The 23,889-nt window shown below is 37.7% G+C and overlaps 1 protein-coding gene across 1 annotated transcript in view; it reads left to right on the plus strand.

Moving 5' to 3' along the window:
- The first annotated feature begins 1,351 nt into the window (after nt 1-1,351).
- Nucleotides 1,352-23,889, plus strand: part of MYBPC1 (myosin binding protein C1) — a 76,632-nt gene continuing 54,094 nt past the window's right edge. The window contains exons 1-2 of the mRNA XM_061444977.1: nt 1,352-1,641; nt 22,587-22,619. Coding sequence (XP_061300961.1) covers nt 1,617-1,641; nt 22,587-22,619 — 58 coding nt within the window. The 5' untranslated portion in view covers nt 1,352-1,616. The remainder of the gene's footprint in view (nt 1,642-22,586; nt 22,620-23,889) is intronic.

A 23,889-nucleotide genomic window follows, 5' to 3' on the forward strand; every position in this document is an offset into this window, starting at 1 on the left:
ATGTCTGCAATGTTGTTAAGTCTGTCCATGCACCAGCTCCCCAGTACCATCATGGATACACAGAGGGACAAAATCCTGTTACTTATTTAGGATAGTGCTCTATTTGCTTTCCAAGGACAGGAATTCTTTCAGTGATATAAGGAGGTTACCTAGTTAGTGATATGTAACAAAAGAGGAAAACCGTTTTAATATCCCTTGTTTAGGTTCTTGTAGACAGGGATCTTGCTTTTCTCTGTATTTTATAGGCACACGGATCAGTCAAATAATAACATACTACAATGAGTAGAGCAGAAAAAGAAGATGACATTCTGGCCTCTTATAAAAAGTACTTAAATGTCTGTCCCTTAAAAGATGTCTGTAAAATGGTTAAATAGAAAACAATAGAGTCCATTAGCTACAGGATATACAGGCACATTAACACTATTCCGTCTCTAACTCCTATTCAAAAACATAAAATATATTTTTCATGACATTTGGGTGCATTTAGACACTGAGAAATCTGTCTGGTAGCCAAATTCATATCGATATGTGATTATGATATGAACAGGTGTTTTAATAGAGTGAAATCCTTGAGGAACACTTCATCTATTGCACTAATCACTAGAGTTTTGTCTCAAAATCCTAAAAAGGCATAAAAAGTACCTCCTGATTAACTTGTCCTGCATTACTATTGCCTACCTATTCATAGTGTAAGTAGGAGTTTAAGAGGGCAGCCCAGTGGCTTAGTTTAGTGGCTTGGGGTGTGTGCTACAGATAGGATTTCCATTCCTTCTGTCTGGTTTCCTGGTTTGGCAAAGGCAAGGAGTGTTGCATCTCCTGGGTGACTGGAAAAGAGAATATCTCATCTCTCAGCAGTGAACTCTCCAGTTAATGAGGTAGCAATTCTGAAAGAAATACTATAGTCTTTACCAAAGCCAAAATGGGGATGGCTACGAGGAAAGAACCCAAGAAAGTGTAGCAGATGTAAACAGAATGGAGAGATCGAGAATCTCTACTGCTCCAAACAGAAACACAATAATCTTTTTTTTCTTCATTAACACTGCAAAATACTCCTCATTCCATCTGTGCATACCACTTTCTCTTAAAGGAAGGAAATGAAGTTTCACAGCAGACATATTATCTCTGCTTATTTGTCCCTTTTATGTTATTTTAAAAGGTGTAAACTTATACAGGTAGTTCCTATAAGTTCTGCAGGCAGGAGGGGCTCTTTAACAGCGTGGCAGTCACTTTTTTAAACTCCATCTACGTGTGTATGCATGTCTGCATGTTACAGAGAGAGACGGGAGAGCAAGCGGTGTGGCTGAATTTAGAAAGTTATAGATGTTCTCATCAGCCCCATGCAATGCAGAGATTCCTTCCAAAAGCCAAGGGAGCAGAGGCAGCAGACAACAGATGTAAGAGGGGTTCCCATATCTGTCAGTTTTCAAAGTGTTTGCATTGAAAAGAGAGGAGGTGCCATGTTGATTGATATTTCAGTCGCAGTATATAAAGCAGAGGAATTCTTCTTACCCTCTGGTTGTCATACTGATCTGCATACTCTCTCAGCTGGTCTTGGGGCTACTACTTACTGCATCTGAAAGACTGAAATTCACTGGGAATAAAGAATTCTTGTAACAATGCCGGAACCCACCAAGAAAGATGGTAAGTATAGCAAATATTACCTGAATGTTTCTTAATTACAGGAATTATGAATACACACACACAAAACACCTTTCAGACTGCATTTCAGCAACAAATAATATCTAAGAGTAATAGTTGTGTAACATCATAATGTCATTACAGATCACTGATCCTTTAAACTAAAACATTACTTTTGGGTAGGGGTGTAGCATGACACTGTTTCAGCCTCCAACTATTTTAGGCAATAAAAAATGGCTTTGCAGAGATATTTAGAAATTACTTGATTTGGCAAATGCTGTGTTCACTTTTTAAAGACTGCAGGGTTTTCATAGTGCTATTACTGATTTCTCTATAGCTGTCTAGATTCCGGAAATAAGGGAATAAGCATTTCTTTTGGTTTAAAAAGTCAGCATGTTGATATGTTTTTCATTAAGTTTTATAAGTTATTGAGTAGAAAGGATGGTCATAAAACAGGTTTAAGGTTCGGATTAAAATATGTTCTATAAGTCTAATGCATAAGTGTAGAATGTAGTTTTTCTGTACAGGTCAAACTGGAATAATACTCTTTGCCACACTACAGAAATTATTATTTCATGTTTCAGAAGGATAGTTAAAGACAGTAATACTGTCTTTCATGGTACTATTAAGTTTATAGCAAAGAAACTGAGTATATAGTCTGCTAGTGAGACAGAATTGTCCATTGGAGGCTGCTCAAACAGGAATAAAATTTTCAGGGTCTATTAATTCATAGCTTTTTAAAGGTAGCATTTATTTTTCACTAGTTTGAAAATTTAAGCTAAAGAAGCTTCTTATAGTTACATATTTCTACAGCCCTTCTTTTATTTTTCTTTCAAATTTAGACATTTTAGTATGAATTTTTGATGATTACATTCAACATTGACAATATACATAGATTCTACAAAGCCATACATGTGCAAACTGTATGAGCTTTGCAACTGTTGGCAAACAGACAGGTTCCCTAATGCATTCTCAGAGGAAAACCTGAGTTTAATCTTAAAGATAACCTGTGGAAAGTATAGATGTCATTAAATAGTGTTTATTTCCCATCAGTTCTGAAAGATCTGATAGGTGCATGTGTGTAGTTTGAATGAGTACATTTGATTTAACACTGATCTATCAATAGCATTTGCTTTATTTTAGAAGTCTTTTAAAATATTTTGTGAAAGGCAAGAGAAAAGTAGCTGTCAATCAGGAGCATTAGGCAGTTCCAGCACCTTATTGAGTTGGGGGATATATGAAAACTAAACTTTTTGGACAATTGAGTGTCAAGCAAGTTGTGTTGACAGACCAACGTGATCATTTTACCTTACCAGCCCTCCTTAGTGCTCGAGGACAATGATGGATGAAGTATCCTTCTTAAAATAGCTACACCAAGTGCATGTATTAATACAAGAGCCTAATCCTCTATATCAAATCTAGAGCCAAGCCCCTTCTAGAGTGTCTTATTTGTAATTCAAATGATTTACACATGTATTAAGTGTCCTTTTTATTTGATCTGTTAGTTGACTGAATATTACACAGTTTAATCAGAATGCATTCTGTGGCTGCCAACTTCAAAAAAAGAAAAAAAAAAAAAAGCCTAAAGTATTCCTGCACTTTCAAAAGATGCACACTTTGGAGGAAATTTGTTAGGATGGTCACGTTTCTAAAGGATATTATTCCATTTAAGACTAGATTGTTTCAAAGATGTTCTTACGATGCAGTGGTTACAAATGCAGCTCTGTGGTTGTGTTACAAAATAAGTTTAGCAACCCTGAAAAACATTATATTGACAGTAGAATAAATGTGATTTTTGATGAGTCAATATTCAGGAACATTAAAAATATTGAAACCTTCTGTCCTGATAGAGTGGGGGTTCACAAGCAGTAATGAGCTCTGGAAAAGTGATACACACAAGTTGGTCATTCCTCATTGCACCCAGCTTGTTTGGAGTTAGTAGATCAGGGTGATAATAAGTTCATCTTGTACTTCAGATGTTAGCTGCTTCTTAAAGATTTTTCAAGAACTCACCTAAATTGGTAGTGGTACTTTATAGTAAGTGCAAGTACTTACTATATTAGTGGCAGGAGTATTCTGTATCAATAATAGTACAATACCATTTCTACTGTTCATACTAACTCTACCATCAAATGCCTATTCTCAAGGTAATTTCCTAGGTAAGAAGGATAGAAGGTAACTGATTAATGGTGAACTTCGGACTGACTACATTCTGGAAGTTATCACTGGGAAGACTCTAAGAAACCTTTGGCAGACTATAATAACAAGCAGGCAGAGGCTAAAGGCTTCTCCATTATAGGGGCACCTAGATAGTATTCTTCTGACATTTCCAAAAGGAGTAACCTATATGAATGATCCCATGCTCCTTATTCTCATAGGTCCTGCCAGTTAAAAACAGCACTCAAGAGCAAGCAGCTGAGAAATCAGAAGAGGACTAACGCTTGAATGTTAAGAAAATCTCAGCTTTGCAATTTTTATCACAGCCGTGTCTGAATTGCATAGTGAGATTTTTCAGAAGCAGTGCTGTAAGAAGCTCCGAGGTCTTTTTTCAGGCCAAATGCTCTTTGAGCTATTTTAAGATTATTAGATTACCAAAGCGAGACATTTCCTGCCTTGATGAGAGTGTAGCCTCACAGTGCACTTTTAACAAATAGGATCACCAAATTAAACACACCATTCAGCTTAGAGAGGATTACAGGAGCACTTCAGCCTTGTGAAATTTCTTACTGTAGAAACAGGCTTGTAGAAAATGACTAATGATATAAGGTCTTTGCTGTAGTGTTAAAATGTTGAAGTCCTATGTATTAATCAGCTGTGGCTTCTTTGGAGTATACGGTCATGCCATTTTAAGGTTGTTTTTTCTTAGCCTGTTCAAAATTGCAAAAGGTGAAGTTTACATCAATGGATTAACTGATCCCAGCGGATTACTAGGATAGGACTGTGATGCCAAAGAAAGACCTTTACCAGTGCATTTAAATTTAACAGCCTTTGGTTTTCCTAGTGACTAATAAAATAACCCTCCTTCATATAACTACTTCCTGTGATTTATCATAATCACTTAGTCAATCTTTCCTCTCCCCCCTTTCCTTTAACCAATATTCATAATAAGAGCTGTCCATTAATTAGGTGCCCTCTTAAACTGTCGCAGAACATGGTATTTGGATATGCTTTTGTAAAACTGCCAAGTCTCCCAAGAGCAATGGTTTCAAACTGTGGGCATCATCCCACAGGGACAGGTGCAAGTCAGTCTCCAGTAGGCAGCTCTGTAAATTTGCCTCATTTATTCTCCCCAATCTAGGAAATAACTCATGGCCGCGAGTTAAGTGACCATTCCAGTTTCTATGCCAAAGCATTTATCAACTGTCTGCCAACTTTGTTTTCTAAGGGTTTGCAGGATTTGTGTGAATACTGCCTACAGTATCCACATATTGGCAGAGATTCAAAATTAAAGATCACTGTGTCTACTTTAGGCAGTATTTCAGTAAAGCTTTTTTCTATCTATAAACAGCATAGATTTCAAAGTTGTAAAGAAAACTATGTGCATGTATTGTCGGTTAGAAGAACAATCTCTAAAACATGAAGCAATTTGTGAAAGGAGGTAAAGAGGCGTATCAGTAGTGACTGCTTTGGAGATATGGTAATGCTGTTCTTTTTGAAGAAGCGCAGTTGAAACAGCCTTTACTTCTACTGGCTTTTAAACATGACTGGTTTTGTTTTATTGAATGATTCTTCTATAATTATATTTTTATTGTAGGTATAATATTTAAAACAATACCACAATCTGGTGTATCAATATAATAGGCACGGTCAAACAAGTGAGGTAGTCATGCAAATCATAGACATATAGAGCAGCATTCCAGTGGGAAATCAATCTCAGTATTAAGGCTGGATAAGAGTTAACTAAAGTCAGATTTCCTTTCATATCCTATTTTCAAGGCCAGACCATTTTTCAGAGGTGAAAAATAAGTTAAAAGGAAATTCTGCTTCACTCTAGGAATTTGGCTTGTGTTAAAATTAACACTGCTGATGGAAAGTTTTCCTAAAAAATTCAAGAACCCAGCATGTGAACATCACATAACATTGCTTAGTGCTTTCCCTGCAGAAGGCTGGACCTGTATAATTGTTTTATGATGGCACCAAACAGGGTAGTTGCAGCTGCTGCTGCCCTTGCTGCAGAGATACATGCTTCAGTGAGGCAAAAGAAAGCATACGGACATCCATCTTCTGCCACCATCATCGCCCCTCTGCAGGACTGACTGTAAAATGCATTCCCATTATTTCTAACTACCTTCAGTCCTGGAGCCAAATCACACTCAAAGTCAGGCCCATACATATCATTTATAAGTGCTGTATTGAAGTCACAGGTAAATGGGGTTTTGTGGATGAGGGAAAGAGGAAACCCTAACCTCTCATCTTATTTTCCTTCTCAATTCTTTAGAAAGTTTCTCTTCATCACCTGTAGCTAATAAATTTAAAGCCTTCACAAATGGGAAGCAAACTTACGCCTAACTGTTGTAATTAGATCTGCAAGAGTGGGCTGTGTTTCCACCCTGAGCCCCACAGAGCACTGTCCTCCTGCACAGATCTTGTTGCACCCTGGGAATTGAGTTGTTCTTAGACTGTCTTTGCCCTCCCATTCCTAATTTCCAAGTGTTGCTTCCACACTTCCTTCTGAGATACCAGAGCATCTCAGATTTATTCTTTGGTCTTCTGCCTCCACTACTCCTAGGTTTAAGACTACTTTTCCAGTCAGATTAATCTGATTAAGAAAACCCTATATTGGCAAAGAAAAATCCCCAAACTGGATATATTTTTGAGGTTTTATGTTTTGCTTTATTATCGTGTAAATTGAAGGAAATGCATTGATTTTTTCTTTTCTTATACAATGCATTGATTTTATGTTAATGCTAGTGTGTGAGGACAATACAAGATTGATCTGGTTTACTGTTGTACTTACATGAGCTTAAAAGCTCATTCACCCTGTGCAAAACACAATGCATCTATGCACAGGAAAAGTATTTAATATTGTTACACTAAAATAAAAAATAAAATAATAAAAAAATATTAAAAAAAAAACCAAAACAAACATTTAATTTAGGAGGAAAGGAGGGAACAGTCTCTCAGCAGACCAGAGAGTGCTTTGTACTTGGCAAAACTGAAATTAGCAAATGCTGCCTTTGTGCCTCCCTGTGCTGCACCTGTTGGGAAGATAAATAAAGGACTGCCCAGTTCTTTCCCCTCATACCTCCTAAATATATCACTTTAAGAGAGCTTGAAAGAAAGAACAGTACCCTTCAGTTCCATGAAAAACTGGATGAGTTTCTTTATATTAGTTTCAGGGTTCTACCAAACAAGATGGCAAGTTCCACAGTCACATAACAAAAAAAAAAAATAACAGAGAGACTTCAGTTATCAAAACTGTAGCAGCTGCCACAACAAGCATTAACAGTCCTTGGAATATATGTTCTACAACACATTTCATGTTTCATAATGGGACATTCAGAGGGTTCCTTGAAGTGGAAAAGCAAATTAAGTTTGAAAATAAATTATCTGGGGAAATTTCCCTTGGGGTAGGAACAAGTACCAGACTCATCAATCAGTGAAAATGCAGAGAACCCACTAACTTAGAGGTCGTAACTTAATAATTGCTCTAGAGTGAGGAAAAAAAATCTTGTTATTATCCAGACATTAATGTGACTTTACACGGAATGTAGAAATCTGTAAATAAATGAAAAAACAATGGATAGAATAATTAACTTCAGTTGTAATTCATTTTCTCAGTCCCACTGGAAACAGCTTTCTCTCTTGAGTCTGAGCAACTCTGTGGCTGAGAAACAGCTCTTTTCTCACCTAGCCCTTCCTCTCTCTGCTCTCGGTCACAACTGAAGTTCTACTTCTGAAGTATCAGAAAAAAAAAAAAAAAAAGGCTATTAGGGAACCAATATTTCAAACCATTTTTCTATCATTCACTAGGAGAGTTTGGTGGATTTTATGACTACCAGCAGATTTTATTATTTTTCTTTGAAGTGGTGTTGGTGTTTTAAGAGTTAGGGAATAGATGACTGATGTTACATGAATGTCCATGTTAGTTCACTGAAGATGTTAAGTTTGCAACTGTACAAAGATCCTAATGGTCTTTACACTGCACAGACTACGTGTGGGTTAGGAACCAGATATTCAAATGGAAGTGTGTGCAACTGCATTAGGTGTCCCTGGTCCTGCTGGAGTCATGGACAGCAGGCCGTTACAGTCAGTGGAGCCTGGACTGCTGCTCAGCTGACCAGCCAACAGTTGCCTAAACATAGGTGCCTACTGCCATATGAGAAGCTCAAGGATGGATACACAGCATACCCATTTTGGAATGGCAGATATGACTCAGAACCTATGGGAGATCCGCAATATCTGGGAGTAGCAGCTAGAAACCAAAAGGATACGCTACAGCATGTGAATGTCGTTGATCACCTTGATCAAGCCATAAGCAGCTATTTTATGGTGAATAAAAATCCGATTCTATTGATTATAGAGTAGCTTGGACTCCTAGCTCACACCGTAGACACATTCATGAGTCCCCTTTTTTTTTTTCCTAAGTACCTTAGCAATAAGGCTGCAGAGTTATTCGCTATGAGTTGTTCAATTAGTGCTTAAGGATTTTCTGCAATGGGCAGTTTTATAAGAAGACAAGGAAAGAGTTCCACTCCAGTATTATTTGCATTCGATACTCAGATGTTCTTCTTCAATAAATGAAGGAGTACATTTCCCTGAGCAGAGTGCACCCTTCTTCAATCTGCTGGGTGCACTGACATAAATAAATAAAGATAGATAGATAGATAGATAGATAGATAGATAGATAGATAGATAGATAGATAAGTTGCTATTGCCTTTTGTCGTCGTTATTTGGGAGTTCCAGCTGGTTTTGTTTCTTTTATTTTTTTATAAGAAGGAGTCTATATATTTTCTTTCATGGCTGAGTGCTTAAATCAACTCAAAATTAAATTTCCTTTTTTCAGCAATCAGAGGAAACAGAAAGTCACATTCCTGCTCAAATTTATGTTAACTACTCTTCTTCCTTTCTGCTCCAGCTTGCTCTCACTTCCTCCAACAGCTTCATGCTGTTAGATGAATGACTGGTTACATTAAGGACATCTGTAGCTACGAGTAACAAGCACTTGTTACATTAAATTGTTTCTAAATATTCTACAATGTGTTCAACAACACGCACATAGATTTAGGAGCCTCCATGAATGCCATTAATATTTCTGGAATTTACTCTTTCTAATTTGTCAGGAGTGGTTTTAGCTCCTAGAGCACAATAACTAGCAAGTGGCTCAGCCAAGATGAAGATGCTTGCAGAAGAGAGTGAATTAGAGTCAAAATCCAGTTCTGTGTCCAGCAGGACTTGATGCCCTAGGAAGCTGGTCTAGCAAGCAGGTTTTCATAAAGTTTTGGTCAGTCTTCATCACTTCCTGAGATGCTGCAGGGACACAAAGATACTGTGGATTCAAGAAGTATAAACACAGATTCCTGCTCAGAGACCTCTCAGAACCCATAAAAATGCACCACTCTCGAAACAGAGTGGTCTCTCTCTGGCTGGCTTCCTATCCCCATTACCTGCGTTCATATTGCTAATGTCTTCTCCGCAGACCAGTCAGTTGGACATAGGCTAAGCAATGCCAGATGTCTTACATACACTCAGCTTAAAAATGCCTTATCTGAAGAAGCCCAATCACACCCTCAATCCTCTACTGGTTGGCCAAGTGTCTTTATGTGTACTTTCATTTCAAGGGGCTAAAATAACCTGTGGCTCTGGTGGAGTTAGATGCTGTAATACTGAAATGTTGCAATACTGAGGTGTTGCATGGCCTGCTCTCTGTTAGTGCTAGATGGGGGTTAATTTAGGACATTATACCTCCTGGAGTATTGTCAGAGGGTTCCTGAACAGAAAGTCAAATATGGCACAGTCTCAGAAAAGTTATAAAATTCAAAAAAATTCGCCATCCTAAAAGTTGCACCATGTTCTGCTCTGGAGTAAAGTTGTTCAGGAAAGACGCTCACAAATGTGATAACTTGCAAGTCAAACAGTGCATGTGACTTCCATGCACTAACAGGACGTGGGAGCACAGCTGAGTGACTCATTCCCTCATTCCACAGTTTAGAGCCTCCCCCTTGTCCCATCTCCATATTCCCAAAAGTGTACAGACACTGCAGCAAGAAAGGAGTCCTACTGTATCTTCTTGTAATGGAAAATGTTTGAGACAGTCATTGCTGTCCCTTCTCTGGACATTACTAAATATTTCTTACATAATTTGCTATCACCTAGACCTATTCCTAATTTAAAATAGCATGTGATCCACTTCTTATGGCAGTTGTCCTTATATGTGATGGCTCCAGCAAGTTATTTTGACCAGGTGATTATTAAAAAAAGCTCTGTTCTAATTAAATTCTCCGTAGGATCAAATGGTGGTTTTAGTGAGTGTTGGAAAACATCGTTCAGTAGTACCACAATGCTTACTGAAAGGGATCTGTATTAAAATACTCACTGATCACAACTTTGCAAGCTCAGAATAACTTCCTAATTTTGGTCATAAATGCCAAGAGTAAGTTGCCAGACGAAGACATAGGTGAAGATTCCCTTTTTTTACAGATTTGTTTATCAATCTTATATATGTGTGCATAGACATCAACTGCAGAGGCATTTGCTCCACTTCTTGCTATCAAACCAACTGGATAGAGCACATTAGGTAGGGAGTAAGCAAAAATAACTCATAAACTAGATCAAACAATTACTTTTTTCTTGAATGGGGCCATGCTTTGCTCAGTCAGCAATGCAAACCCAGCCTGAAAACCTATTATTTCAAATTTTATCTTCTCTCAAAGATGGGAGAAGATGATGATCTCCCTGAACTGAATACAAATGCAGCTAAAACTGAAAGAGACCACAAATGAAAATCTTACTGACTCAGTTGATGGGTTAAGTCTTACTACTTGATACTCATCTACTCTACTGTGGTAGCAGACTAGACAGAGCAGTAAAGCATAGTCATCAAGCAGTTGTCAAATTCCAAACTTTGGGTATTTTAATGCCCATTTTTATCACTTTCTGCTTCAAAATCTTTAGTGTACAAGAGAAATATTATATATTATTTTATATATATATTATTATATATATTAATATATATATAATTATATATATATTATATATTATTTTATATATATATTATGACCCCTAGCACCAGTTCCAACTGTTCTAGAAGGAAGAAAAGCTTCCTTCTATTATTCTGAGCTGATTGTGTTAGTGTGGTAGGGCCTTTCACTGTTTTCTGGCCTGAAATGAAATGTTTCAAGCCATTTGTACACTTGAATGTACACAGCATTGCTTTTCTGACCTTTTTTCAACAACTTTATTAGTTTCTAGTAGCACTAAAGCATTGTTCCTAGCAAAAAATACAGAAAACACTTATCCTTGGTGATATGGAGAGTATCTGTGGCTACAGATATCTAGGAATGGTCACATGAGAATGCCATGTAGATAGAGTAATTCATTGGCTAATAGCTTCTGGGTCTCGTGCTGATGTCGTGTTGTGATAGTCATGTAGATAGAGATATACATACACATACTGTAACACATTCAGTATCTTCTGTTTTTATAAGGGCATAGTATCTAGGCCAAAAACCTTATTTTAGACCCAAAGAGGATTGCAATACCAATGGAGGCTGTGGCTGCCACTCCTCCACAGATGCAGACTTCAGTGAAGGCACAGAGGGTCAGATGCCTGATGACATTTTTTCCATGGCATTCCCTCCAGCCTTACTAATCTTTCATCTAAGCTTTCCTTAGCCCTATTTATAAAGGGGAAATCTGACCTCTGTCCTCTGCCCCTTTTTCTTTGCCCTTGTTTTGCATCTCCATGTTTTGCAATGAAGGTTTCTCTCTTACCCAACAGCTTGTTTTGCTGCAGAGAAAGTGTATTCAGTGAGCTGCGCCTGTTTTTCACAATAGCATCTCAAATGCATTTTGCTGTCGTGCTTTATAAGAGCTTTCTTTTACACATATCACTTACTGATTTACTGATGCAAATCCCCACAGTTTGTCTCAAAACACCCTGTTGCATGCAAACATTCCCTAACAGCAAAGTTAAGTGATTTTTTTTATTTTATTTTTTTTTTTAAGCAAAGTCTTACAATCCTCACAGTTATCTTCATTGCTGCAGAATGAGATTGAGAGGTAGAAAAAGTAAGAGCATTACACAGAGGGATGTATGCAATTTCGTATACCTAACACTTATAAAAGTACAAACGTGACTTTCATGTAGATGAATATGATCCACCAAAGATTTGCCTAGTGCCGTAGGCCTCTAGGACCTTAGATCTCCTAAATTTTTACCTATGGGAAAAGTCCGCTCTCCCTACATGCATAAAATATTCCCAAAGGTTTTTCAACACAATGCTGGATTCCAGGCATCTGAGCAACAATAAATATTAATGTGTAAACAAGCTTACAAAAAAAAGAAAACTCCCACAGTCAGTACTTAAATAAGTAAGTTTCTGAAATCTAGGGTAACTTCTGATTCTTTTAGTGATTGATATCAACAATGCTGCAACTCTAATACAAAGGTTTCCTGCATTGCTAGTTGTGTTTAGGATTTTTTAAATTCTTCTCCTGACTTAACTGCACGTTGTCTTTGGTTGACATGTACTGGACTATCAGCACTCAAAAAATATTACAGCCCCTGAATTTTGTAGCCCATCAATTCAAGATACCCTTAGGAAACTAAGAAAGTGAATACCACCACCCTCTTTTCAATCTTAAGTGAATTATTTTCCAGAAGCCTGAAGACACAAAATTAACATTGAGTAAAAAAATCAGGTTGACCTAATAATAGATTATTAGTGGTTAGCTACTTGAAATGATCTCTAATCACCTACCTGCCTGACAGCCTTGTGTCAGGGTTCCTCATTACAATCCCATTCTGCAAACCATTGTCTCTCTAGAGAAGGTGGAGTATTGAAGTACAGATGACAGGAGAGTGCTCTTATCTAAAGGAAGTCTGAGAGACTCTTCCTTCTTGAAAAGATCACAGAGTATCAGATTATCTGTCACCCACTGTCAAATAGACTTGAAGCAAATGATTTTCTTATTTGGACATAGTCATGACAATGTTTAGACACAGTTGTAGTGCATATTACTTTGATAAAGAGCTGATAACAAGCTGATAAATTCAGTCCTAGGGAAATCCCAACATGTGCATGTTTGGTTTTGCCCTGACCCTCAAAGAAAAGTTGACATTTCAAAAACTGTGGAATGGGAACACAAGCAGGTTTTAAATTTACATGGTCAAAATGTTGTAGTCTGAAATTTGGTTGCAATGAAACCTATCAGTAAGTCTCAAATGTTTCATCCTAATTTGCTGAAACAAGTTAGGTAACATGAATTCACATCACCACAACTTTATGCTAACGCCCTTATTTTCCCCTAAGAGTCTAGGAATCAAGCTCTCTAAGTGGAATGATTTCCCACTATCTGCACATCCTCAAATGGGTCTCAGGGCTAACCTGAATACACGGAACAGCGGAAGATATAGTTCTTTGTGGAACCAACTTCAGTTATGCAGATCATTGGGTCTATAATGCATTTTCCATAAAACAATACATAATTTGATTTCCTAGATTCAGAGTGAAATATTTCAGGATAGCTCAGCAAAACAACAGTGTTGTGATTTGAGCTGAGCAAGAGTGAAAATATTCTTCTAAATTAGGAGAATGCTTCCTGAGCTGGTTTGGACAATCTGAAAAGAAGTTCTTTACTGGTTAAGTACTCATCGCTTGAAATAACTGCCCTTTCAACTTTATTGCTAACTTTTTTCCTATAATTAGAAGTGCAACTGTCATTGAATATATATTATTAAATTTGAGGAATAAGTCATTGTCATTCCTGAGCAGCAGTTCTGTGTTCTATGAAGTTTTTAATCCAGGAACCTGGTCCACTTTATTATGTTTACAGCTTCCAGAAAGGAAGTTATAATTACTCAGTGTACTGATATCTCTGACACCATATTTTTCCCTAGGGAGTCTGTTGAACTAAATGAAAACATTTGCTTCCAGAGAAAAAGCATTAACAAACTATTGCAAGGAAGGAGAGGAAACTGGGAGGAAAGTCTATCTATTGCCATACTTCTTTACAATGTATTTTCTGATGAGTGAATTGATTGATTTTAATTAATAGATAACAAATATTAATTATATTTGGGTTATTTAAAACAGGAATTTCACTTGTCTGGGCTAGAAATCATTCTGAAAACATGATTTCTTCTTAACACCTGCTGCCAAAAATCATATAATTTTACAGGCAATTTAACACATAAAAATGTGCTGCAACATTTAATGAATGTAAAGAAATCCAAACTGTGTTGTGTTCCTGCATCTTGGTTTATTCAGAAGACTGTCTCCTAAACATTGAAACTAACAATACCTGGCTCTTGCTCCTGTGTGTCTTTTATCCCCGCAAATGCTAAAATACAGACTAGTGAATTTTGACCTGTGAGCCAAGCCACTGATTTTTAACCTGAAGACCTGCTCTGACTCTTCCCTGCTCTCTGGAAATCAGTCATAGCTGAGGCTGGGAACCCAGGCAGCAAAAGGGGGGGGGGGGGGGGGGGGGGGGCATGGCAGTATAGTGAGCCACCAGCGCCCCTTATGGGTCGTTAGCAAATACGACACAGACCATCAGGTTTAGACGGGAAGTGTGAATCTGTTCACAGACCTTAATGGAAACATTTTAACGTGTGCTATAAAAAAGGGAGAATGAATACTCACATCTGAATGACAGAGTAGTGGGAGCGATTCTGCAGAGCTTCCACCACACCTTTTTTAATACAAGAGGAGACAGAAAGCTGTGATGACTGCTGAATCGGAGCAGAGCTAGGTTTGAAAATATAGAGATGAAACTATGAGGTTGAGAAGTCCAGATAAGGTATTTCAGGACTGTTTTATTGTTGGTTTTGCAATGTAAAAATAGGAACACTGCTTCTGTACTTCAGACATAAGCACCTATATGGCTGGCAATATTTACACAGCCAGTTTTCTCCTTCCCCTGTTTAACCAAAGCCAGAACCATGTAGTACATCATGTTAAGCAACATGAAAGAACGGCTCAGATGACTGAGAACAGGTAGGTAAGGAATACAGAAGTTCAGGAGTAGAAATCATTTCAGACATATTAAATTGGTGGTATCGAAACTGAGATGGTACCATAATACAGGGAAGTTTGAGACTATCATTGAACTAGCACTTGTAGGAAGAAGCTGACTCTGGGCAGAATTTCCACAGTCTTTGCTATGCAAATATTATGGGGAAAATGCCTGTTATGATTTTTTTCAGTGACATTTGGGATTGCATACACCTCATTTTATAAAAAGCCTGCGATGATATTTCAAAATACAATGGTTTTATTTCCAAGCATGGAAGCAAAACTTAACACATCAAGATGTGGAAGAAAAAAATACATCAAGCAGGCTCAGGCTTGGAGAAATTTTCAATGGCTTTGAAGGTACAGCTGTGCTGACAAAACCTTCTCGTAAGGGCACAGTTATGATGACAAACTGAATAACCTCATTAGCACAAATAACTTCAGTAAGTAGTATAACACATTTCAGCAAGATCCTTTTGTCACATTGATAGTATAACCAACAAACCTGTGCCCACAATATTTTGCAGGATAAGATAGCATCACAAACTTTCTTTTGGGGATTTTTTTTTTTTTTAATAGTGGAATAAGTTACAAAACTGCAATTTTAAAAAGCTCAATGAAAAACATTTAGTCAAAAATTTCAACGAAGTGTTGCCCTCAAATTGTAGTCTATTGTTAGTCTGTGATCTGTGAGGTACAAGCATAAATATTCTTTTTTCTCTTAGATAGAGCAGATAACTTTTATCATTTTTTGATAAAAAGTAAGCGGAGAAAGATACAATGGAAATACAAGTGGAATTTAGTTACTTCTTGTTGGTGGATTGTGGGTTTAGTAGATTAAAAATGAGTTTGAGAACGCATGGGACCTAGACTAAAGTCACCAACTTTAGCTTTATTTAACTATTTTAAATACTGTCTTACTGTTGGCAGCCTTCTAAATCCCAGTTACAGTATATACAAAGCTTCAACACTGCCAAGAAAACCTTCTACCATATGATGAGAGTGCTGACTGCTGATGGCTGCCTGGAGCCTATCAGAAATTATTTATGGGGAGTTTTAATGCTGACATAGGCTGACATTGCCCTTTATTAGACGTTCTGCTTGAACAAACTTAGGAGAATATAGATTCTCCTAAAACACACATTTTATTAAGAAAAAAAGAAAAAATTACTTTTGTTCAAGGTCATGGTTACAGTGTTCTTTAGAAAGTAATCCCTACATGAAAACAAAGTTGTATTAAGAAATGAGAAAGATGTGGAAGATTACATATGATCAGATTTGATTTAATAGTATCAAAAAAATGGGAACTGCAAGAAAAGCACACTAAAAAACTGTGATTGCTTTATGCACTTCCATAATGATGGATGGCAATGAAGACAAAATCTGGAGCCACAAATTGCGCTGCAACTCCTCAAGTGAATCTGTAAACTACTCTTTGGTGTCTAACCCATTCCACAGAATTCACTGTTAGTAAGATTTGTTACAACTTTTCATTCAGGTTTTTAGTCTTTGAGTGAAAGGAAGACTGCGTTTGTCATACAATGGTTTGATCAGCTCCTGTGGCCAATAAAATCCTTTATAATTGGAAGTATTTAGTTTATCCTGAAACTGGAGTATTGTAGGTGAGATTGTATGAGACAACCATTTTTTTTAATTTTAATCATATGCAAAATTAATTCTTAAGCAAGCTCTTCGTTAAGTTTATTTCTTCTTCAGTCCCTACGAGAAGATGCATCAGTGGATTATGATGCTTTTGGTTGTTGAAATATAAAGACGACTTCAGCTTGAGTGAACATGCTGATTTGTTCTCTTTGTTGCAATAAGGGACACTATTTAACCTAAGGTTGCTGGTTTCATGTCCGACGAGCTACCCAGATACAGTCACAGTGAGCCAAAGCAGGCAGTCTTATCTGTCTGCGCCACCATTACAGATGGAAAAAGGAAATAGAAATACATTAATAAGTTTATCAGCCTGGCTCCACCACACTCTTGGCCACAATAGTGGTAATCTAGGCAGTCACCAGAGCACTACTGCTTATTCACTTCAGTCCTTTAGAGTGACTTTTTCTCTCAGGACCTAGGACTAAAGTCTGTTTAGAATACTTTCTGTAGCTGTATTTTAAAAGTAACATAGAAAATTACCATTTATGAATATTTAAAAGGCAATGATTTCAGCTGGTATTGCAGTTTGTTGCTTCCATTCAGATTGGGCACTGTCTGCAGAAGTTGCACACAAATCAGATTTCTCAGTGGAGAACTGAGACTCATGAAGCAGCAGGCAAACCATCTGAATGATTGTAGTCAGCTTTCAAAGAGTGCTGAGTATTCCAGTCTTTATTGATAAGAACAGTAACAACGTCAATTTAAGTCCAACTGAATACATTAAGAGAGCTTCTATCAATTACAAGAGACTTTGAATCAAGCCCTCTGTTTCCCAGTTTATTTAATCTGGGTCTGCTAACAGTATTGTTTCCCAATGAAATGCTCATCATGCCTTGGTAATCTCTATAGTTTGCTGAGCAAGTTCCTGTCTTGATGAGACTATGATTTTTGATCACATCACTGATGCCCCTGTGACTGGCACTGGCACTTCACTGGGTGAAGTGACTCATAAAAAATGGTCAGACCATTTTGAGTCATTTCTCTTCTTCAGAGCACTTTTTATTTTTTTTTTTTTTGCAGGGAATGTTAAGTAACACATAAAAATGCTTTACTGCTTTTATCTGTTGATAATCTGGACATGAAGTCTGTCAAGCAACTGTTCCACACCCTTGGTCCTTCCATGCCCACCTACTTAAATGGAGCACCCACCCCAGGGTAAAACAGTAATGGTGTAGCAATGGCAGTTCTTACGTTTTACAGGGTCCACACAGAGGGGACAATCCTTACCCACAACTGCACAGGGGACAGGGTGAGCCATGTTCTCTCCCCAAACTAGTATTTTGTCTATTTTTGTCTGAGTAGCAGAGTCAGCACTTTAGGAATGCCTATGTAATAGTTATATGTCTGATCCCTTGAGACTATGTCCGCAAGCTTAATCCACCTACTTAAATTTGACACAAGTTTGATGTTGACAGATCTTTGTGACAAAAAGCATTAAGTGACCATCCTCGTGCTCTTTGACATATGAAAGTCACTTTAATATGCTGCTGTAACACAGAACAGATATCATACTTGTATCCATGATGATGCAGCTATAAGAAGTCCTTGTTTCCCTTCCAGGTAAATGGGAGTAAGACCTCTGGTCAGACTGGGTGAGATCCTGAATCCCTTGGCTTTTCAGACCAGAGTCTTTTCTGGGTTGTAATCAATCTATAACTAACTGCAGGAGAAATTAGTGCAGGAGATTCTCCTCTTCCCTTTTGTGAACATTCCAGCCTAGTGATGGTGAAATGCTGTCTTTAGAGTTTGTGCAAGCCCTGATTTAATGCTCAAGGTCATTTCCTTCACCTAAGAAAAAAAAAAAAAACAAAACAAAAACCCACCACTACTCGATTTCCAGTATCACAGAGTTCCAAAGCCTATCCGAAACAAACCTGGTCATGAGTACAGAATCACAAGCTGAGAAGGGTTATCCAGCCAGATCTTTCCCGGTATGGTTGCTGATAACCTGTAGCTCTCAAATGGTCTGAACTGCAAGTCTCCAGAATACTTTGCTCTCAGCACAGTATTAGAGTAGGACATGGAGACAGTTTTAGAACTGCCAGCATGCCTTTTTATGTTTACACTCCCATGTGAAAAGAAATGTATATGATGTCAGGGAGTCTTTATGCTTGTTGCTGTCACAGAAGCCAGTGGAAGTGGGAATTTAGAGCCCTTGAAAACTGGCCACCACACATAAGCATGCAGCTAGTTCCCTGCCAAAGCTTCTTGTGGTTATTGCAGGTCGTATGTCAGTGCAGCCAGACCTAAAATGGAATTAAATTTTTAACATGGTTCTTAAGCATTTCCGTAAGTTTAGCACATGGGCAATCTCACGAAACTTCTAAAGCTTAGTTACCTATATACATAGCAAGAGATTTTAAGTCTTATTTTATCTGAAAAAACTGGACATGGTAAACATGGAACAGTGATGGAAAATTGTTGGTAATGGGTCAAGTTGCATCTCCTGTTGATTTTCAAAAGTGTATGTGTGCATGGATAATTATAAATCACAAATAAAAGTGTCTTGGCTCTAAGTCCTCATATCCTATGTCAGACTGGATCCTGAATGCATCTCATGATATGACTGAGGCATGAAAGCATTTCTGGAGATGTTATCTAAGTGACAGTTGTGCTTTCACTTTACTTGCTAACGACACTTCCTAACATACTATCCTTTCTGAGTAGCCATGTGGAAAGGTCTACTAAGTTAATTCCTTTTCTTGCTGTGGAATTATATATAGCCAGCTGCTTTCTAAGTTTCACAACCAATGAATAACCAAGGTCTGTGTTTAGCATGACACAACTCACTGAAATGCAATATTCTTGCCTTCTTAAATAAAGAACTTTAAAAAAGAGATCATTACCTTCTGTCTTAGAAACTGTAAGGCAGATACTAACTTCAGTTGCTTAGTAGAAGGTCCAGTTGGCACTATGATATCAATCTAGCAGCAACTGGACCTCAGCAGCTTCTTTCCCCTGAAGCATCATTACAACCTAGCAAATGACACTCCTTCTCCCAGGGGTCTGAGGGGTGCATGCGGAAGGCAACACTTTCTCCACCACTAGCCCCCCCCCAATGCTTTGACAGAGGACCATATTAGGCAACAGGACCATTGGGAATGGCATCTGGGAACTCCAGTGAGCATGCCTCCTAGGGAAGGAGCACAGCCATAAGCTGCTGGTTGAGTGCACAGAGCCCTTTCCTGGCTGACAAGCCTGTTACAGAGGTCAGCCAGAGACGACTATCATTCTTTGGGGAGGTGGAAACTACTTGGTGCTATTAATGTTTTTTTTTTCCTGGCTGTCCTCAGGAATGGAATTGTAAGCCAAGCATGGCCGTGAAAGGGGTCGCACATAGCCAAAAGATTATGTTGAAGTATCTCCCATCTCTCTGCCACTCCCAGTGCTTGGAACTCTCCCGCTTCCTTTCTTCCTTCCACACCATACTTCAGGTCTCTCCCCTGAGCTCAGCTCTTCCCTCAGTTTTTCTAGCAATAGACCAAATAGCCATAAATTACAGTTTAGGAAAGAAACTAATGACTTCTTGGTCTGGCTTCAGTCATCATCCCATCATGGAATTGCAGAATAGCTAAGGTTGGAAAGGACCTCTGGGGATTGTCTAGTCCATCCTCCCTGCCAGAAAGAGGGCCAAATAGAGTAGGTTGCCCATTGCATTGATCGGGTTTTGACTAGCTCATCATATGTCTACATGTATGAGATGAAGTTCAGACTATAATAATAGTGTTTCAGGTCTGATCTGTGCTGTAGATTTTGGCTAACATCTGTGCCTACTGCTAGGTAAAACAGGACTGGAAAGGTGTCAGATTTCTGACCAACACTACTGTGTGATGAAGACATGAAATACCTTTCAAAACGAAAGAAAACTCCAGTAAAGTCCCTCAAAAGGCTCATACGCCTTTCATATGTATCTGGAAATGGCTTAGTTTGCTGAGCTTTTGTTTATGAATTTGTAGCTCTTACTGGTGAGCCAGGAGGACTTCCCTAATCCAGTGCTTGTAAGAATGCTTCGTGTTCCTAGCCATTAAATGTCAAAAAGTCAATTATACAGCCAATAATTTTCTGCTGTTACTTCTCCATGTAAGAAATAGACTTCCATGCCACAGTGATGTGATTTTATTCTCAGTGGAAGCAGTGGGAAATATCATGATAGCAAAGGAGATATGTGCCAAAATGCAATTTTTGTGGTGAAATTTTCATATGAAAAAAGTTCGTATTTTTCTAGGCCACAAAGCAAAAGTTAGAATGTTAGTAATTAAACCAGAAAAAATAAATTTCCATGAAAGTAAGTAAAGCCATTTTATTATTATCAGACTCCATGTCAGACTTTAATATACATTCTTCACTTTATTCCATGTGATGGGTGCTCTGACCAGAACTTACAGCACTGAGCTCTTTTCCTGTAGTAAGGGATTCTCTTTGGACTCTCTGCAAGGACTTGCTGTAGCATACACATATGGCTGAAAGTTCCCAAACCATACCAAATTCACAGATTCAGCTGAAAATTTTATTTGTACTAAAACTATTCCTCCTTTTTAAACATTGAATGAATTTATTAAGAATGAGAAGTATGTTTTAGTTATATTTGGAGCTGAGTGCAAAGGAATAACCTTACTAGCATTTCTGTGTGACAGCAATTGAAAATTTATTTCCTAATTATGACCTGAGATGGAGTCCTAAAGGTTAATACCCAAAACATGACAAAGGTTAGCGAAAGACATCTACTGTTACAGTCAAAGATTTCAACCGTTTAAATTATTGCTTGTCACAAGTAGTTAAACTATAAATCATAGAATCATAGAATCATAGAACAGTTAGGGTTGGAAAGTACCTTAAGATCATCTCAATGTACTATGTCAAATAAGTATTACCATATTCAGCCAGTCTAGAGTCCAAAATGTTTTCCAGATTGAAAATAAGCTTCCTTTAATATATTAAAAATAAATTTCATCTAGTTAATTTGTCCTTAATGTTTTTAGATTGGAGAACCTGTCATCCCAGGAAGATAACATATAAATAGGATTAAAAGCCTGGTTTCTGCATCACACTTCTGAAAGGGAAGTGATTTAGATTAAAAATCATCACTGAAAGAAAAACCAAATATACCATAGCACCTACACAGAGCAGTTAAGCTGATTCTTTTGCTTTCTACTTTCACTGAACACTGAACCCTAGATGTAATGGTATAGTAAAAGTGAGATAAAGGTCTCTGGATTCTCTGTGCATGATCGTCCTCAGTTAATGGATCCATTACACTTCATGATTAAAGTCATATCAGATATTATTCCAGTTGATGGAAAAATTACTTAAATATAGACTATCATGTGACAGAACCATATCAATGTGATACATTTAAACACAGGATCATGACAAACTGCCTTAAACATGTCAAACCCAAACTTGAAATTCAGCTCTTATTCCATGATATTCCAGAACTGGCCTGAACTGGAATTGCCAAAGTGTCTGAAAATGTACTGAATATATGCAGGGAGATGACCTGTGTGTCAGGGGGACACTATATTGCTCTATAGAACTGCCTGACAGGAGGTTGTAGCAAGGCAGCTGTCAGTCTCTTCTCCCAAGTAACAAGTAACAGGACAAGAGATAATGGCCTAAAGCTGAGCCAGGGAAGGTTTACACTGGATATCAGGAAAAATTTCTTCACCAGAAGGGTTGTCAAGCATTGGAACAGGCTGCCTGGGATACTGATGGAGTCACCCTCCCTGGCGATATTTAAAAGACGTGTAGATGTGGCGCTTACTGACATTGTTCAGTGGTGGATTTGGCAGTGCTAGGTTAGCGGTTGGGCTCAATGACCTTAAAGGTCTTTTCCAAACTAAATGATTCTATGATTCTAAGAGCATTATATCTCTCCAGACTGAACAAGTTCAGTACCCTCTCTTCACAGAGCATAAGCCCTTGACAATGTCACTTTGAAGAAGACATGTATGGAATGTGTGAAAGCAAAAAAAATATTTGAGAACTGCATTAAAATATTAAAAGAACCCAAATTACATCTAAATTTAACAAGTATATACCAAATGTGTAAAAAATATTTGCTTTTACTTGAAGCTCAAGATCTGTCTTCTTTCCTTATGTTTCAGAGACTGAAACAGAGAGTGCACCACCACCTCCAGGTCAGTGTTAAAATACTAATTTGCACTGTAACACTAACAATGGTTGCAGAAGACTAGATTCTGCAAAGCCATAATATGATTTCTGTTCATTGTCCCTTTGAAAGTGAGAGAATAATAAGAAAAGTGAAAGAGCCATCCCAAATAAGATATGCTTGCTTCACTTTGCCTGGATGTTGATTTTTCAGACTCAATTTTCATTTGTCATATTTGTTGATTGCTTAATGCTGCAAATGTCCTTCACAATACAAGAAAATTATGACTGCTAAAATTCTGTTTAAATAATGCTGTCTTATTTGATGCTGAAGAGCATCTAGTTATCAAAATGTTCCCTTTCATTTTTCCTTGAAGGTATACTGTGAATAAAGTTGACAGAATCAAGCATGGGTTTCATTTCATCTAATTTTAGCCATCTGAAGATTAGATATCTTGTTCAACAGTGCTTCACCTATAACCAGTGGAGCAGCTCTTGGGTCTCACCCATGTTCATCCTATGGGCAATTCTTGGATAACCTATCTAAAATGTCACTGGATGTCTATGTATAGGCAATTGTCCTGAGCAGTCTGGTTGTCTAGAAGGGATTGGGTAAGTAACTTCCAGGAAACCAAAGTTAGATGAGATGAAAATCATTCACAAGGACTAGGGCTTCAGGTAAAGCTGAAGCTCTGTGCTGAGCTGCTGCATTTTCTTTAAAGGAAACTGGAAAGGGAGGCAAGTTTTTGCCTTGTGGGTTTGATTTGCATGAGTAACTTAAGTTATATTCTCAGATGCTGGTTAATATGTATACACATTATGCATGTCTGATATAAGCATCTGGGGAGTTTTACTCTGTGTAGCTACCTAAACAGCAATATCAAACAGAATAAATACTCTCTGGGTGTTAAACCTTCATTTACTTGCAGTCTTGCATACTGGCATTTTATGAGTCTGATTCAAGACATTTTTAAGTGATACACTCTAAAAAATTACGAAGTCTGGAAGTAGTATCATTTGCCACAAGGATTTTCATGTTTAAATAACCCATATGTTATTTTCATGTTAGGATGAACTCTTGCATGCATTTGTAAGAAAAAATAATTGGTATTTCATTCATGATGGCTGTATTTCACTCAAGCATAAGGTCTGCACAGTTCATATTAAAGTAATTCAACACACTGAGAGTCTTATTGTGGTATATTTTGCACTTCAATTCATGTTCTTCGTCAATCTTCAGTAGAACTGAAATGAGAAACTTTTTAATAGGAAGAAAGGAATAGCACCTTCAAAGAGTTA

Source organism: Pezoporus flaviventris, unplaced genomic scaffold, assembly GCF_033815535.1.
Source record: "Pezoporus flaviventris isolate CSIRO_AGI_PZ_B2104156 unplaced genomic scaffold, CSIRO_AGI_Pfla_v1 ptg000002l, whole genome shotgun sequence".
Lineage (NCBI taxonomy): Eukaryota > Metazoa > Chordata > Aves > Psittaciformes > Psittacidae > Pezoporus > Pezoporus flaviventris.